Below are 16621 nucleotides of genomic sequence, written 5' to 3'. Positions count from 1 at the left end.
TTCATAGAAATGTTAAAATAATGTATGAGACTATAACACAATAGATATGGTGTGAGAAAATCCAAAGGATTTTTTTGGAGAGCCCATGCTCTTACATTGAAAAGCAATTCCAGCTCCCAGATTGCAATTCCTATGGCTTCTACTAGATGTCAACAGTCTTTTTTTCAAGGTTTCATGCTTTTTGCTGCTTTTGCTGTAAAGCCTATTGTAAATCGGACAATTAGATTGTAGTTAGATTAACAATAATTTATGCTTTTATCTTCTCTAGGGTAGGGGGCAGCATTTGGAATTTTGGATGAAAAGTGTGCCCAAATTAAACTGCCTTCTACTCAGGCCCAGAAGATAGGATATGCATATAATTTGTAGATTTGGATAGAAAACACTCTAAAGTTTCCCAAACTGTTAAAATAATGTCTGTGAGTATAACAGGACTGATTTGGCAGGCGAAAACCTAGGAAAAACCATTCAGGAAGTAGGATTATTAGATTTTTTGTTTTTTACTCAATGCCATTAGAGTATCCATTGATTTAGGACTCAAATTGTTTCAGGCTTGTATTCTGAAAAATGAGGGAATAAGAGCAGTTTGAATGAGTGGACCCTGCCGTGTCACAGAGCTTTTTCATGCGTGCGACCGAGAGTGCCTTTCTTGTTTACCTTTTATATTGACCACGTTATTGTCCGGTTGAAATATTATCGATTATTTAGGCTAAAAACATTGTTTGTCATGTTTCTATGAACTTTATGGATACAATTTGGATGTTTTGTCTGCCTGTTGAGACTGCGTTTGAGCCTGTGGATTACTGAAGGAAACGCGCGTACAAAACGGAGGTTTTCGGATATAAAGAGAGACTTTATCGAACAAAAGGAACATTTATTGAATAAATGTATGTCTTCTGAGTGCAACCATATGAAGATCAAAGGTATGTGATTCATTTGATCTCTATTTCTGACTTGTGTAACTCTTCTACTTGGCTGGTTACTGTTTGTAATGATTTGTCTGCTGGGCTATGTTCTCAAATAATTGTTTAAAGCATTTTTGAAATCTGACACCGTGGTTGGATTCACAAGAAGTTAATCTTTAAACCTATGTAAAATAGTTGTATCTTTTCTGATTTTTATAATGAATATTTCTGTATTTGAATTTGGCGCTCTGCAATCTCACTGGATGTTGGCCAGGTGGGACGCTAGTGTCCCACATACCCTAGAGAGGTTAACTGATATAAGACGGATGTACAGAAAGATAGAGAATGACAGAAAAAGACAGACAGCCAGACAGGGCAAACAAGTCAGATCTAAGAGATACATAGAAGGACAAACTGTTGGACATGAGAAGATGAATTTGAGTAAAGGGAGGATAGAAAACCCCACTATTTTTCTTACTGTGTTGTATTGCATAATAGGTCATAGGCATGTCATGTGTCACACAACACCACTGACTGCGTGAATGCCATGACGACTAGGTGAAGAAAATCAATGTCACGCCATTGACAAAAGTGTCACCATTATTCATGCAGTGGTGCGACTATTAACCCCTTGATCACAAACAACCGTTTCCCATCGCAAGTTTGGGTGCCCTACATGACTTAAATCCCTGTCTGACGACTTAAAAGACACTTAAAAAACAAAGTCCTGAATTCATTACTGTACCCAACCCCACTAAGCCTACTTAGTCAGTCCACTTTTCAAGATCACTATGTTGGAGTTTCTAATTTCCGGGCAACATCTGCTGAGATTCTTTTTAGGGAGTAAGCTGTGTGTGTCTCTTCAGCGTACGCTACCTCAATTAATGAGAAAATCTGGGAAACCAGGCTTTTGATAAAGTACGACTGGAGTTTATATATAAATGCCTGGAACATTTACATTTTAGAGAATTTATTATAAAATGGGTTAAAGTCATGTATAATAACCCTAGTTGTAAAATAGTAAATAGTGGCTACTTCTCAGAAAGTTTTAAACTGTCAAGAGGAGTAAAACAAGGCTGTACACTATCGGCATATCTATTTATTATGGCCATCGAAATGTTAGCTATTAAAATCAGATCCAACAATAATATCAAGGGGTTAGAAATCCAGGGCTTAAAAACAAAAGGTGTCCTTGTAAATCCACAATTAGAATCACTCAACAGCCTCATAGAGGATCTAGATACTTTTTCTAACCTCTCTGGATTACAAGAAATTATTAGGTATTGGATAGTAAAAAATACAACTTTTACATTACTGTGTAGTTTACCACTTGTCCACCTGACGATGATGTGGACATACTCAGTATACAAATCCCAGAACAAATAAATGATCTGTTTCCAATACATTTTTATATAAAGTTAGCAAAAATAGGTAAAATCTAGCTACCATGAAAAGGAAAATACCTGTCTATTTGTGGAAAAATCATCCAGATTAACTATTTAGTCATATCCCAGTTTACCTACTGTATTTGATTATGGTATTCTCTACACCTAGCGAACAGTTATTTAAAATATACTGTATGAGAAAAAAATATTAAATCTTATTTGGAACCTGCAAGCCGTAAGGAATATGAATTTGGAAGATAGAAATGATTAAATATTAAAGCATTAGATCTCTCACTTAAGGCTTCAGTCAAAAAAAGGTATTCAGATTTCAACCTCTCACTTTCAGTTATTTGAAAAGGAAATAATCTCACAAATATCGCTATTTTTAAAACAAGCCATAGAAAGTTGGTTGCAAATCCAATTTAATCCACCTGAGAAAAAAAAAACAGAACAAATAACACAACAAATGTTATTGTTAAATTCAAATACTAATAGATATAAAAAAATAAAAAAATAAATGGAAAAAAAGGTATAATCTTTCTAATTATATCATAATAGGCTGGTGGAGTTATGTCACACATGCAGGAAACAAAAATATATGGAAATGTCTGCTCTACCCAAAACTACAAGCAACTAATTGCAGGATTACTGCAAAAATGGAAGGGGAAAGTGGAAAGGGGGAAACTTGTCTGTCGGCCCTGCGTTAAAGACCATAATTGGTTAAAGAAAATTGTGATAAATAAAAAAGTACACCAGTTTAATTTAAGGACCAAAACAATTACAGCGCTGCCATATAGATTGCAAAATAGTTGGGAAGAGCTTTTCGACGTACCGATTCCATGGCACATGGTTTATGAACTGATACTCCAAACGACACTGGATTCAAAACTTCACAATTTTTTATTTAAATTATTATACAAAATTCTTGCAACCAATAGAATAATATATATTTGAAGTCGGAAGTTTACATACACTTAGGTTGGAGTCATTAAAACTCATTTTTCAACCACTCCACAGTTTCTTGTTAACAAACTGTAGTTTTGGCAAGTCGGTCAGGACATCTACTTTGTGCATGACACAAGTAATTTTCCAAGAATTGTTTACAGACATATTATTTCACTTATAATTCACTGTTCCACAATTCCAATGGGTCAGAAGTTTACATACACTAAGTTGACTGTGCCTTTAAACAGCTTGGAAAATTCCAGAAAATGATGTCATGGATTTAGAAGCTTTTGATAGGCTAATGGACATAATTTCAGTCAATTGGAGGTGTACCTGTGGATGTATTTCAAGGCCTACCTTCAAACTCAGTGCCTCTTTGCTTGACGTCATCGGAAAAGCAAAAGAAATCAGCCAAGGCCTCAGAAAACAAATTGTAGACCTCCACAAGTATAGTTCATCCTTTGGAAGCAATTTCCAAATGCCTGAAGGCACCACGTTCATCTGTACAAACAATAGTACGCAAGTATAAACACCATGGGACCACGTAGGCAACATACCGCTCAGGAAGGAGACGCATTCTGTCTCCTAGAGATGAACGTACTTTGGTGCGAAAAGTGCAAATCAATTCCAGAACAACAGCAAAGGACCTTGTGAAGATGCTGCAGGAAACGGGTACAAAAGTATCTATAGCCACAGTAAAATGAGTCCTATATCGACATAACCTGAAAGGCCGCTCAGCAAGGAAGAAGCCACTGCTCCAAAACAGACTACGGTTTGCAACTGCACATGGGGACACGAGAGATCATACTTTTTGGAGAAATGTCCTATGGTCTGATGAAACACAAATATAACTGATTGGCCATAATGACCATCGTTATGTTTGGAGGAAAAAGGGGGAGACTTGCAAGCCGAAGAACACCATCCCAACCGTATAGCATGGGGGTAGCAGCATCATGTTATGGGGGTAGCAGCATCATGTTGTGGGGGTGCATTGCTGCAGGAGGGATTGGTGCACTTCACAAAATAGATGGCATCATGTGGCAGGAAAATTATGTGGATATATTGAAGCAACATCTCAACTTCAGTCAGGAAGTTAAAGCTTGGTTGCAAATGGGTCTTCCAAATGGACAATGACCCCAAGCATACTTCCAAAGTCGTGGCGAAATGGCTTAAGGACAACAAAGTCAAGGTATTGGAGTGGCCATCACAAAGCCCTGACCTCAATCTTATATAAACATTTCTGGGCAGAACTGAAAAAGTGCGTGAGCAAGGATATGCTATTTGCCTTCATCAAAACAATGTTTTGGTTGCATATTTCATCCTGGAACCTGCCTAGGCACACTGTAGCTGCACAGTTTGCAAAAAGCCTAAAATAGATGAGACACATCTATTATTCCAAAACTGCAGTTAGTGCTTGGAAAACATACTGTATTTCCTTACTTTAATCAACCAGTTATAAGTAGACAATATATCACAGAAGTGAGCCTGACTGTGTATGAAGGCCAAGGGCAGGGTACAGTAGGCCAGACCAGAAAAGAGGGAGGGAAAGAAGGAGAGAGAGAGAGAGAGGGAAGTGAACTGACTGTTTTGCCTTGCAGAGATTGGGCAGTGATGGTCTGGACAGGGATCCCAGCTGGCATTGGCCTCCTGTCAGGCGGGTAGGCATACTGGAGAAGAGAGAGAGAGGCAGGGTTGTAATCAATCAGGGGAATTTTCAGCAAGCATACATCCCCATTGCGGGCCAGGGTTGTCTTCATTAGGCACTAAACGGATGAAAACAGACTGGACCATGGAGGAACTTCCTGCAATTGTTCAATAAGAATTGTTGATACTCATGTCACGTTGCAAAAATAATAATAATACAGCCAGGTGTTAGAAGACCCATGTCCATACTAGTCCTCTCACCTTATTGAGGTGTGATGTCCTGCTGTGTCTCCTGTCTATAGTGATATCCCCCTGGTATACAGCCAAGCCCACTTCTGAACCAGTGGAGCTGTGGTTGTAGGAGGAGCGGAGGGGCGAGTAGCCTCCGTACATGGACAAGGAGCCGTGGGAAGGCGAGGGGGGGATAGATTGGATAGATTGGTGACTGTCACCCTGGTGCTCAGACAAGTTGATCATGGTCTTGGGGCTGGGCAGGGTCCCATACGGCCCGGGCGTGGACGACGTCGGCCTGGGGCTAGGTGTGACATTATACTGCTTAGGGTACATTTAATTTCAATTCCGTCAATTCAGGAAGTCAATGGAAATGCCAATAGGAGACCGCTGCAATTTGACTGGTGCACTCATGGGTACACTCAATATGGCTGACGGTCCAGCATTACATAACATTAACTTGAATGGGAATATCCAATTATATTTCTAAAGTCTCATGCCTACCTGGGAGTGTAGCCCATTCTCTGCTGCCACTCGTACAGCTGCCACATGGTGTCGTCCCTCATGGAGCGCCTCTTGTCTGCAGGCGAGATCCCCAGACCCAGCCCCATGCCTAGGGCCTGGTCGTATATGGTAGGGGACATGCTGCAGATACTGTCCGGCCGCACCATGCTGTTCCTGGGTAAGGTACGGTAGCCAGGGTCCCCACAGTGGGGCATGACTGGAGGTGCCCGGTGGCTGGGCATGTTCCTAGGCAGGGTCTGGTACGACATGACACTGAGAAGAGAGAAGAGAAAGAGGAGGATCAGAGATGTGATCAAGACAAATCTGACCACAATTCCATTTTGTTGCTCCCAGCCTATAGACAGAAACTAAAAAGGAAATGCCCATGCTCGGTTCTGTTTTTTTAAATATTTTTTTTACCTTTATTTAACAAGACAAGTCAGTTAAGAACAAATTCTTATTTTCAATGACTGCCTAGGAACAGTGGGTTAACTGCCTTGTTCAGGGGCAGAACAACAGATTTTTACCTTGTCAGCTCAGGGATTCAATCTTGCAACCTTTCAGTTACTAGTCCAACGCTCTAACCACTAGGCTACCTGCCGCCCCAACGCTGGTCCGACCAATCGAAATCTACGCTTCAAGATTGCTTCGATCACGTGGACTGGGATATGTTCCAGATAGCCTCAGACAACAACATTGATGAATACGCTGACTCGTTCAGCGAGTTTATTAGCAAGTGCATCAGTGATGTTGTGACTATTAAAACCTTCCCTAACCAGAAACAGTAGATTGATGGCAGCATTTGCGCAAAACTGAAAGCCCAAACCACTGCTTTTAATCATGGCAAAGTGTCCGGAAACATGACCGAATACAAACAGTGTAGCTATTCCCTCAGCAAGGCAATCAAACAAGCTAAGCATCAGTATAGAGACAAAGTAGAGTCACAATTCAACGGCTCAGACACGAGACGTATGTTGCAGGGTCTACAATCAATCACGGATTACAAAAAGAAAACAAGCCCAGTCGCGGACACCAATGTATTGCTGCCAGACAAATTAAAGAACTTCTTTGCTTGCTTTGAGGACAATACAATGCCACTGACACGGCCCACACCAAAACCTGTGGGCTCTCCTTCACAGTGGCCAACGTGAGTAAAAAATGTAAATGTGTTAACCCTGCAAGCCTGCCGGCCCAGACGGCATCCCTAGCCGCGTCCTCAGAGCATGTGCAGACCAGCTGGCTGGTGTGTTTACAGACATATTCAATCAGAATATCCCAGATTTCTGTACCCATATGCTTCAAGAGAGTAATAAAGGTTTGGTATCCTGTTACCCTTTGATTTGACAACATATAACACCAGTATATAGAGAATATTGATTTGGGCTGTAGGTCAATTTCAGTGATATACAGTGCATTCAGAGTATTTAAACAGTTTGCTATGTTACAGCCTTATTCTAAAATTGATTAAAAAATATATACATCCTCATCAATCTACACAAAATAGCCCCTAATGACAAAGAGAAAAAAGGTTTCTAGATATTTTTGCAAATGCATATAAAATTAAAATTCGGACTCTTTGCGATGAGACTCGAAATTGAGCTTGGGTGCATCCTGTTTCCACTGATCAACATTGAAATGTTTCTACAACTTGATTGGAGTCCATCTGTGGTAAATTCAATTGATTGGACATGATTAGGAAAGGCACACACCTGTTTACATAAGATTCCACAGTTTACAATGCATGTCAGAGCAAAAACCAATTCATGAGGTCAAAGGAATTGGCCGAGACAGGATTGTGTCGAAGCACTGACCTGGGGAAGTGTACCAAAACATTTCTGCAGCTTTGAAGGTCCCCAAGAACACAGTGTTCTACATCATTCTTAAATGGAAGAAGTTAGGAACCACCAAGACTCTTCGTAGAGCTGCCCGCCCGTCCAAACTGATCAATCGGGGGAGAAGAGCCTTGGTCAGGGAGGTGACCAAGAACCCAATGGTCTCTCTGATAGAGCTCCAGAGGTCCTCTGTGGAGAACCTTCCAAAAGGACAACCATCTCTGCAGCACTCCACCAATCAGGCCTTTATGGTAGAGTGGCCAGATGGAAGCAGCTCCTCAGTAAAAGGCAAATGACAGCCCACTTGGATTTTGGCAAAAGGCACCTAAAGAACTCAGACCATGAGAAACAAGATCCTCTGGTCTGATGAAACCAAGATTGAACTCCTTGGACTGAGCCAAGACAACGCAGGAGTGGCTTCGGGACTAGTCTCTGAACGTCCTTGAGTGGCCCAGCCAGAGCCCAGACTTGAACCCGATCGAACATCTCTGGAGAGACCTGAAAATAGCTGTGCATCAGCGCTCCCCATCCAACCTGACAGAGCTTGAGAGGATCTGCAGAGAATAATTGGAGAAACTCGCCAAATATAGATGTGCCAAGCTTGTAGCGTCATACCCAAGAAGACTCAAGGCTCTAATCGCTGCCAAAGGTGCTTCAAGAAAGTATTGAATAAAGGGTCTGAATGTTCATGTGATTTCAGTTTTTAATTTTTAATACATTTGCAAACATTTCTAAAAATCTGTTTTTGCTTTGTCATTATGTGGTATTGTACATAGATTAAATGAGGGAAAATACATTTTAGAAGAAGGCTGTAAAGTAACAAAATGTGGAAAAAGTCAATGGGTCTGAATACTTTCCGAATGCACTGTATGCAGAGGATGAAGAAAACACATCCCTGGAGGACAAATACACTCAATGAAGAGTTAAAGACTTCCTCTCCTTAGCAAACTCTGTATCTATGAGACTTTATATACATGCTAACAGCAAGCAGCTTTAATTGTAAAACTTCTCACCACTATCCTGCGAGTGCATACACACACTGTTAACGACACATTTTTCTAGCTGAAATCCAGATTACATTTTTTGTCCAACCTTGTGGTGAGTTCATCTGTGCTATGAACCCTTAGCCACTGTTATTTTCAATAATTTGTCAGCTGCCATAACCCATGTGTGTGTGTGTAACAGATATGATAAACACACCATGGTGTTTGAGGAGTGTGAAGTGTGTGAGCAAACGTATGCACACACAGACATGCTTCAAAGGAAAGAGAAGAAACACCCTTAAGCCAAATATGATTATTCTACCAACCAAAAATATTTGCACAGATTAGAGACAGTGCAGATAGAGACTGAGAGATAGCCAGAAACAGAAAGAAAAGATAGCCAGAGCAGCCTATTACCCTCACTTACAGATGCTGGATAACGCAACTAGAGACTGGAGACTGCTACTGAACTCAGGGGAAATGAAGCATCATGCGTAACTGCTGCGGTGGAGCAGGTTGGGGTGAGGCATGGAGACCATTTATGCCCAGTAATGGTAAACAGAGCACGCACGCACACACAAACTGCTGGAGAAGTAGGAGTTCAGATGGAGCAAACATTTAAGTGGCTGCTGTCTGGATGGAGATATCAGGCCATAGCCCAAATTAAGATGAGGAGATGCTCTGAAGGATCTGGCTGGATGGGTCAAGCTGAGCATTCCTCCCCCAATTAAGCGGGCAAGCCCGGGGTTGTGTTCAGTAAAGCACAGTAGCAAAACATGTTGACTCTTAAAATGAAAAAAAAGTTGTTCTTATTAGACCAGAGTCCAGATAATTCCTCCCTGCTTCAGTCCATTTTATTCCGTTTGGTGCCTAATGAACACCAACTTGCCCAGATGAGCAGTCGGTTAGTCAGTCCATCTCTCGTCCTCTGCATCTCTGTGGTTTACTGCATTACCATGAATGATTTATGAGTTCCTATCTGTTCTGTTTGGCTCGAGATACAGATTTAACACAATACTGAAATCCAAACACCCAGCAATGATCTCATATTGCAGAATGACTATTCTCACTTTAATACGCACTTTAAACTGTAGCGTTTGCAAATGCTGCTGCCTGCTTGGTTTCGGTGAGATAGTCATAGTCATAGTACATGCCAAATGTGTGGCTTAAAATAATGGAAGTAATAATTGTCATTCATGTTTAAAAAAAAGAGGTGCTTTAGACTGCAGTGTTTTGTAAACACACACACACACACGCACGCGCGTGCGCGGTCTGTCACTAGATGCTGGTGCTGGGCTGCTGCATGATTCAGAATTTCTAACAGGACTAAGACTAGTTCACTTTCACCCCTCTCTTTCATCTGCTGTCAGATGATACAGGCTATAAGAAGAAGAATACTGTATTGATCCATTTTTCTTACAGTCCAGAAAGAACAATACACAATTAACTGTCCTACAATAACTTCTACTGCACTGAAGACAGGAGCAGACTCTCATACATTTGGCATCAAGTGTAGGCCTACAGTATGTCTTCTGGTCTGGTCAGTGTGACTGGAATCAAAAAGTAGGAAACTACAGAGGGCTTTACGTTTCTAAAAGGGTTTGGATCAGAGAGAGGACGCACACTATTTTGTGGGTCTGAAAAAGTATCAGAGAGGTCAGTGAACAATGTGTAAAAAATAAAGAAAAACAAGTCATGCACACTACTTGTAGTGATCACAAATATGTAATAAAAATAATAAAAACTGCACCAGAAGTGAAGGAACTGAGGCAGTTCATGCAGTCATTTACTGTATTGGCTTCTGAATTGAATTTCTATTCCGGAATTATTTGTTCAGTCCAGGAATACATACACATTTCAAGTTCTCTGAGATAACATTTTGAGACACCAAGAAAATACCCACCCACCCACCTTCTAGTGTCGTCGTCCTGGTTGCGTACTCTCTGTGTGCGGACCCACTGTTCCAACTGCTGCATGGAGCTGGTCCTGGTCAGGGCCCTGGGCTCAGGCTCTTGCTGGGGGTACTGGGGGGTAGGAGTGGTAGTGGTCATGCTGCCCAGAATGGAGGGGGTCTGGTGGGGCTCGTGGTGGGCCATCATCTCCCCTGGGCTCCGGTCCCTGGACCCATTCACCTAGAGTTTGAAGTTCAAACTTATTCTCACATTGTAGAAATATCACAAGCTCTCCTTGAAATGGATGACATTTACAATGAAATACTACAGCTGCAATTTACAATGAACAATGTTTCAACTAATAAAAATTACATAAAATAGAGTATACCAATAAAGGAAACAACAGCAATACAAGTTATATCATTAAGGTGGCCTTCACACCAAATTGTTTTGGAGCGGTTTTACCAAAATCTGGTGCATTTACCCCCTTAGTTCGGTTAGTTTGGACTGGTGTGAACACACTATCCACACTCAGAAGAGCACCAAAAGTCGCACTGTGGTTCACTCAAAAAGAGTGGTCTCGGTCATTCTCCATTTGTACCATGGTAAGGTTTGTTGCAGGTGTGAACACAGTCCGGACCAAACACAGGAAAAGAACGAGAGGCGAAGACCAAAGAGAATGTGAAACCAACTGGACCAAATGAAAAAAATACAATGTAACAAATAATCTAACTCTGATTCGATCTATAGTGCAGAACTACACCACCAAAACCAAAAGAATGTGTACACCTGCTCGTCGAACATCTCGTTCCAAAATCATGGGCATTAATATGGTGTTGGTTCCCCCTTTGCTGCTATAACATCCTCCACTCTTCTGTGAAGGCTTTCCACTAGATGTTGGAACATTGCTGAGGGGACAGGCTTCCATTCAGCCACAAGAGCATTAGTGAGGTCAGGCATTGATGTTGGACGATTAGGCCTGGCTCGCAGTCGGCTTTCCAATTCATGGTTGAGATAAGGGCTCGGTGCAGGCCAGTCAAGTTTTTCCACACGATCTCGACAAACCATTTCGGTATGGACCTCACTTTGTGCACGGGGGCATAGTCATGCTGAAACAGGAGAGGGCCTTTCCCAAACTGCTGCCACAAAGTTGGAAGCACAGAATCGTTTAGAATGTCATTATATGCTGTAGCGTTAAGATTTCCATTCACTGGAACTAAGGGGCCTAGCCTGAACCATGAAAAACAGCCCCAGATCATTATTCCTCCTCCACCAAACTTTACAGTTGGCACTAAGAATTGGGGCAGGTATCGTTCTCCTGGCATCCGCCAAACCCAGATTCGTCAGTTAGACTGCCAGATGGTGAAGTGTGACTCATCACTCCAGAGAACGCATTTCACCTGCTCCAGAGTCCAATGGTGGCGAGCTTTACACCACTCCAGCCGATGCATGGCATTGCGCATGGTGAACTTAGGCGTGTGCTGCTGCTCGGCCATGGAAACCCATTTAATAACAAACAAATTATGCAGATTTGGGCAGTCTTGATAGACATTTTTTTGCAGCAATGCAATGGTTCATTGCATCAGTCCAAAACGTTGCACATACACCGCTGCCACCTAGTGGCCAAAATCTACATTGCACCTGGGCTGGAATAATACATTAAGGTCTTTTTCTTGCATTTCGAAGATGGTGCATTTTTTTTTTTTTTTTAATAACGGTTGTTTGTATTATCTTTTACCAGAACTGTTGTGTTATATTATCCAACATTTCTTTCACATTTCCACAAACTTCAAAGTGTTTCCTTTCAACTGGTACCAATAATATGCATATCCTTGCTTCAAGGACAAAAGGGGCGGATCCTTCACAGTATAAAGCTCCTGATGAACAGTTATTGTGCTAACGTTGCTTCCAGAGGCAGTTTGGAACTTGGTAATGATTGTTGCAACCGAGGACAGACGATGTTATGTTCTTCAGCACTTGGCGGTCCCGTTCTTCGCGGCTGAGTCGTTGAGCTTCTAGACGTTTCCACTTCACATTACCAGCACTTACAGTTGACCGGGGCAACTCTAGCACGGCAGAAATTTGACGAACTGACTTGTTGGAAAGGTGGCATCCTATGACGGTGCCAAATTGAAAGTCTCTGAGCTCTTCAGTAAGGACATTCTACTGCCAACGTTTGTCTATAGAGATTGCCTGGCTGTTTGCTCGATTTTATACACCTGTCAGCAACGGGTCTGGCTGAAATAGCCAAATCAACTAATTTGAAGGGGGGGTCCACATACTTTTGTATATACAGTACCAATCAAAAGTTTGGACACACCTACTCATTCAAGGGTTTTCTATAGTTTTACTATTTTCTACATTGTAGAATAATAGTGAAGACATCAAAACTATGAAATAACACATATGGAATCATGTAGAAACCAAAACAGTCTTGAAAGAGTTCCCACATATGCTGAGCACTTGTTGGCTGCTTTTCCTTCACTCTGCCATCCAACTTAACCCAAACCATCTCAACTGGGTTGAGGTCGGGGGATTGTGGAGGCCAGGTCATCTGACGCAGCACTCAATCACTTTCCTTCTTGGCCAAATGACCCTTACAAAGCCTGGAGGTGTGTTTTGGGCAATTTTCCTGTAGAAACAAATGATAGCCCCACTAAGGGCAAACCAGATGTGATGGCATATCGCTGCAGAATGCTGTGGTAGCCATGCTGGTTAAGTGTGCCTTGAATTCTAAATAAATCACAGACAGTGTCATCAGCAAAGTATCCCGACACCATCACACCTCCTCCTCCATGCTTCACGGTGGGAATCACACAGGCAGAGATCATCCATTCACGTACTCTGCGTCTCACAAAGACATGGCGATTGGAACCAAAAATCTCATATTTGGACTCATCAGACCAAAGGACAGATTTCCACCAGTCTAATGTCCATTGCTTGGCCCAAGCAAGTCTCTTCTTATTATTGGTGTCCTTTAGTAGTGGTTTCTTTGCAGCAATTCGACCATGAAGGCCTGATTTACTCAGTCTCCTCTGAACAGTTGATGTTGAGACGTGTCGGTTACTTGAATTCTGTGAAGTGCAATCTGAGGTGCAGTTAATTGACGATTATTGAGGCTGGTAACTCTAATGAACTTATACTCTGCAGCAGATGTATCTCTGGGTCTTCTGTTCCTGTGGCGGTCATCATAGCGCTTGATGGTTTTTGCGACTGCTCTTGAAGAAACATTCAAAGTTCTTGAAATGTTTCGGATTGACTGGTTACTACATGATTCCATATGTGTTATTCATAGTTTTGCTGTCTTCACTGTTATTCTACAATGTAGAAAATAGTACAATTAAAGAAAACCCTGGAATGAGTAGGTGTGTCCAAACTTTTTACTGGTACTGTAGTGTATGTGTTGAAGATGCCATCAGGGACAGTCTTGATCATCAGGGACAGTCTTGATCAGTATCATAGAATAAATATCAGGGTCAGTCACAGCTTAAGTGTTCATTTAACAGTGTCGTTAGGTAGGCATGGCTGACTTCAAGCTAGTGCTCTGTTCTTATCAGTGGTGTAAAGTACTTAAGTAAAAAATACTTTAAAGTAATATTTAAGTTGTTTTTTGGGGTATCTGTACTTTACTATTTATATTTTTGACAACTTTTACTTTCACTACAGTCATAAAGAAAATAATGTACTTTTAACTCGTAACTCGTAACTTAGTACTCGTTACATTTTGAATGCTTAGTAGGACAGAAAATGGTCCAATTCATACCCTTATCAACAGAACCTCCCTGGTCATCCTTACTGCCTCTGATCTGGCGGACTCACTAAACACAAATGCATCGTTTCTAAATTATGTTTGACTGTTGGAGTGTGCCCTTGGCTATCCGTAAAATAAATAAAATAAAAATTGTGCAGTCTGGTTTGCTTAATATAAGGAATTTTAAATTATTCACACTTTTACTTTTAATACTTAAGTATATTTTAAACCAAATATTTTAGACATTTACTCAAGTACTAATTTACTGTGTGAGTCACTTTTACTTGAGTAATTTTCTATTAAGGTATCTTTACTTTTACTCAAGTACTTTTTCCACCACTGGTTCTTATGTCCATTTGTATATCTTGTGTTCACCTGTGGGGATCTGTAGAGCCCTTCTGGTGTGTCTGCCTGTCGTGGGGATCCATCTCTGATGTTAGCAGCAACAGCTGCTTCCTTTGTCCGGCTGAGGTTTGATGCTGTTGATCTTAGTAAGCGGACGGTCTCTCTCTGCTCCTTCTTTCTGGAAACCGTAGCGCTCCGCGTCACACTGCTTCCTGTTCCCCTTCTCCTCGGTGGAGGTTACCTTGGTTATGGCAGCAACGGTGTAAAGTTCCTGTTCCTGCTCAGCCTCAGCTTGGTTCCGCTTGTTGTTCTGGATCACTGGTCGGGTTAGGACTGTTCGGTGGTTCTGGGTAATGTGGTTACTGAAGTCCTGAGGACGGCACTGTTCTACTTGTATTAACCTGCTGGAGAGATGGAAAGAGGGAGAGAGGATGGATCGGAGGATGATGGGAGGATGAGGAAAGGGGAGGAGGAAGAGGAAGAGGAGGGGAGGAGGAGGAAGATGAGGAGAGAGGGGTATGGAGAGAGGGAGGAATGAGAGAGAATTAAAGGAGAGCAAAGTCAACGATCCAAGATACAAGATATAATCAAGATACCGTTGCACAGGAGAGAGTGAGAGAGAGAAGGGAGCAACACCCCACATAGAGACCAATAACTAAATCAGCCAAGCAAAGCCTTATATAAGGCACCAATGACAGTGTTTCCACAGATGCAATGATTGAGTCCTTTATCCAGTCAGAATATATCATAATAGAACCTTCCTCTCTGACACTCATAACAACCTTCCTCTCTGACACTCAGCCAAACCTTATAATACGTGGGCAGCAGCTCTGAGACAGACTTGGGTTCAAATAATATTTTGAATGTTTTCAAATACTGGTAATTTATCTGGAATTGATTGAGCTTGCCTGGCACAATGGAACCAACAGAATAGTCACAGAAGTGCAAATTCCACCCAACTGGCATTACAGACAGACTAAAGCAAAAACTAAAAGGATTTGAAATATTTCAAATAGTATTTGAACCCGGATCCATCTCTGACACTCAGCCATGCTTTATGCTGATATTGCTGCTGCTCTGAGACAAAGGGAAAGTGATTCTATGAGGGGCTAAGCTACAATAGATCCTGCAGCTGCCAGCCCAGTGCTGAGAGAGGAAACCAGAGAAGACCAATAAACTATTGGCTCTGACTCCAGTCCAGACTGACAGGCCCGGAAGATGCTGCCGCTCATCAGACCTGCTGGCAACCCCTCCCTGACCTCTCTGGGGTCAAGCACTCATGCAGTTCCATATGAGTTCCACACACACACATGCAGGCACGCACACATATCTGTTAAACAGGTTGGTGCCTTGGCTCTCTCAAGGTAATGGATACCATTGGTCCTTTGACTTGTATGAGCTGAAGGTCACGTCAACAAAGGCAATCCACCGGAAGACACAGTGTGGGAATCTCAGTGTTAAGAGAGAGTGAAAAGTGAGAAGAGAGTGAAAAGTGAGAAGAGGGTGAGCGAGATAGAGAGTGGAATAGAGGCACAGAGAAAAAGAGATAGAAAGAAAAGTAAGAGAGACCAATTTGTTAAACTCAGACTGTTGGTGTTTAATGGCAGTAGCCAGCAACATAATGTGTTTCCCTGCCCTCTGCTTGTCTGTGTCTCTTTCAGGACTATGGAAGTCACATAGGGCCCTATGAAAACCTTGTCTGTATGACCTCATCAGGCATGTTTCTGCTGCATTGCACACCACTGACTGGCTGATCAGGAGTATATTTAGCTGGAAGAAAGGCTGCGAGGTAGTTTTATTTTTGTATTTAAGGTTGTTTACTTCTGGGTGTTTTTATGAATGCATGAAAGGTTTTATGCTCAAACAACTAGAGTAGAGGTACGATGGGTACAAATACAGTAAAGGTTATTATGAGTTCCAAGATAAAGCAACATGTTTTGGTTGAATTACAAGAGGTAGACTTTAAGACTGTACCACCAGGTTTTAAGAGTAAGAGAAGGTAAGGAAAAGGGCAAAAGCAGTAGAGGAGATGGGATGAGATTAATAAATAGACTAAAGTGCCATTTGCGCCAGTCCCTACAGGGAGAAGGTTAGGGCCCTGGCAGGGTGGTGCCCGGAAAATAGCCTCTCCCTCAACGTCAACAAGACGAAGGAGCTGATCGTGGACTTCAGGAGACAGCAGAGGAAGCACGTCCCTATCCACATCG

The 16621-nt window shown here is 41.9% G+C and overlaps 1 protein-coding gene across 1 annotated transcript in view; it reads right to left on the bottom strand.

Moving 5' to 3' along the window:
* The window catches only part of LOC110532459 (pleckstrin homology domain-containing family A member 5), a 109728-nt gene that overhangs the window by 20875 nt on the left and 72232 nt on the right, over positions 1-16621 (bottom strand). Inside the window, 7 exon segments of the mRNA XM_090184439.1 lie at positions 2230-2240; positions 4816-4899; positions 5138-5411; positions 5612-5884; positions 10338-10558; positions 14445-14528; positions 14530-14818. Of these exon segments, the coding sequence (XP_090040565.1) occupies positions 2230-2240; positions 4816-4899; positions 5138-5411; positions 5612-5884; positions 10338-10558; positions 14445-14528; positions 14530-14818 (1236 nt within the window).

This window comes from Oncorhynchus mykiss, chromosome 1 (genome assembly GCF_057628025.1).
Source record: "Oncorhynchus mykiss isolate SJ-2025 chromosome 1, ASM5762802v1, whole genome shotgun sequence".
Lineage (NCBI taxonomy): Eukaryota > Metazoa > Chordata > Actinopteri > Salmoniformes > Salmonidae > Oncorhynchus > Oncorhynchus mykiss.
The sequence above is the reverse complement of the archived record's forward strand: the minus strand, read 5'-3'. Positions and strand labels throughout refer to the sequence as shown.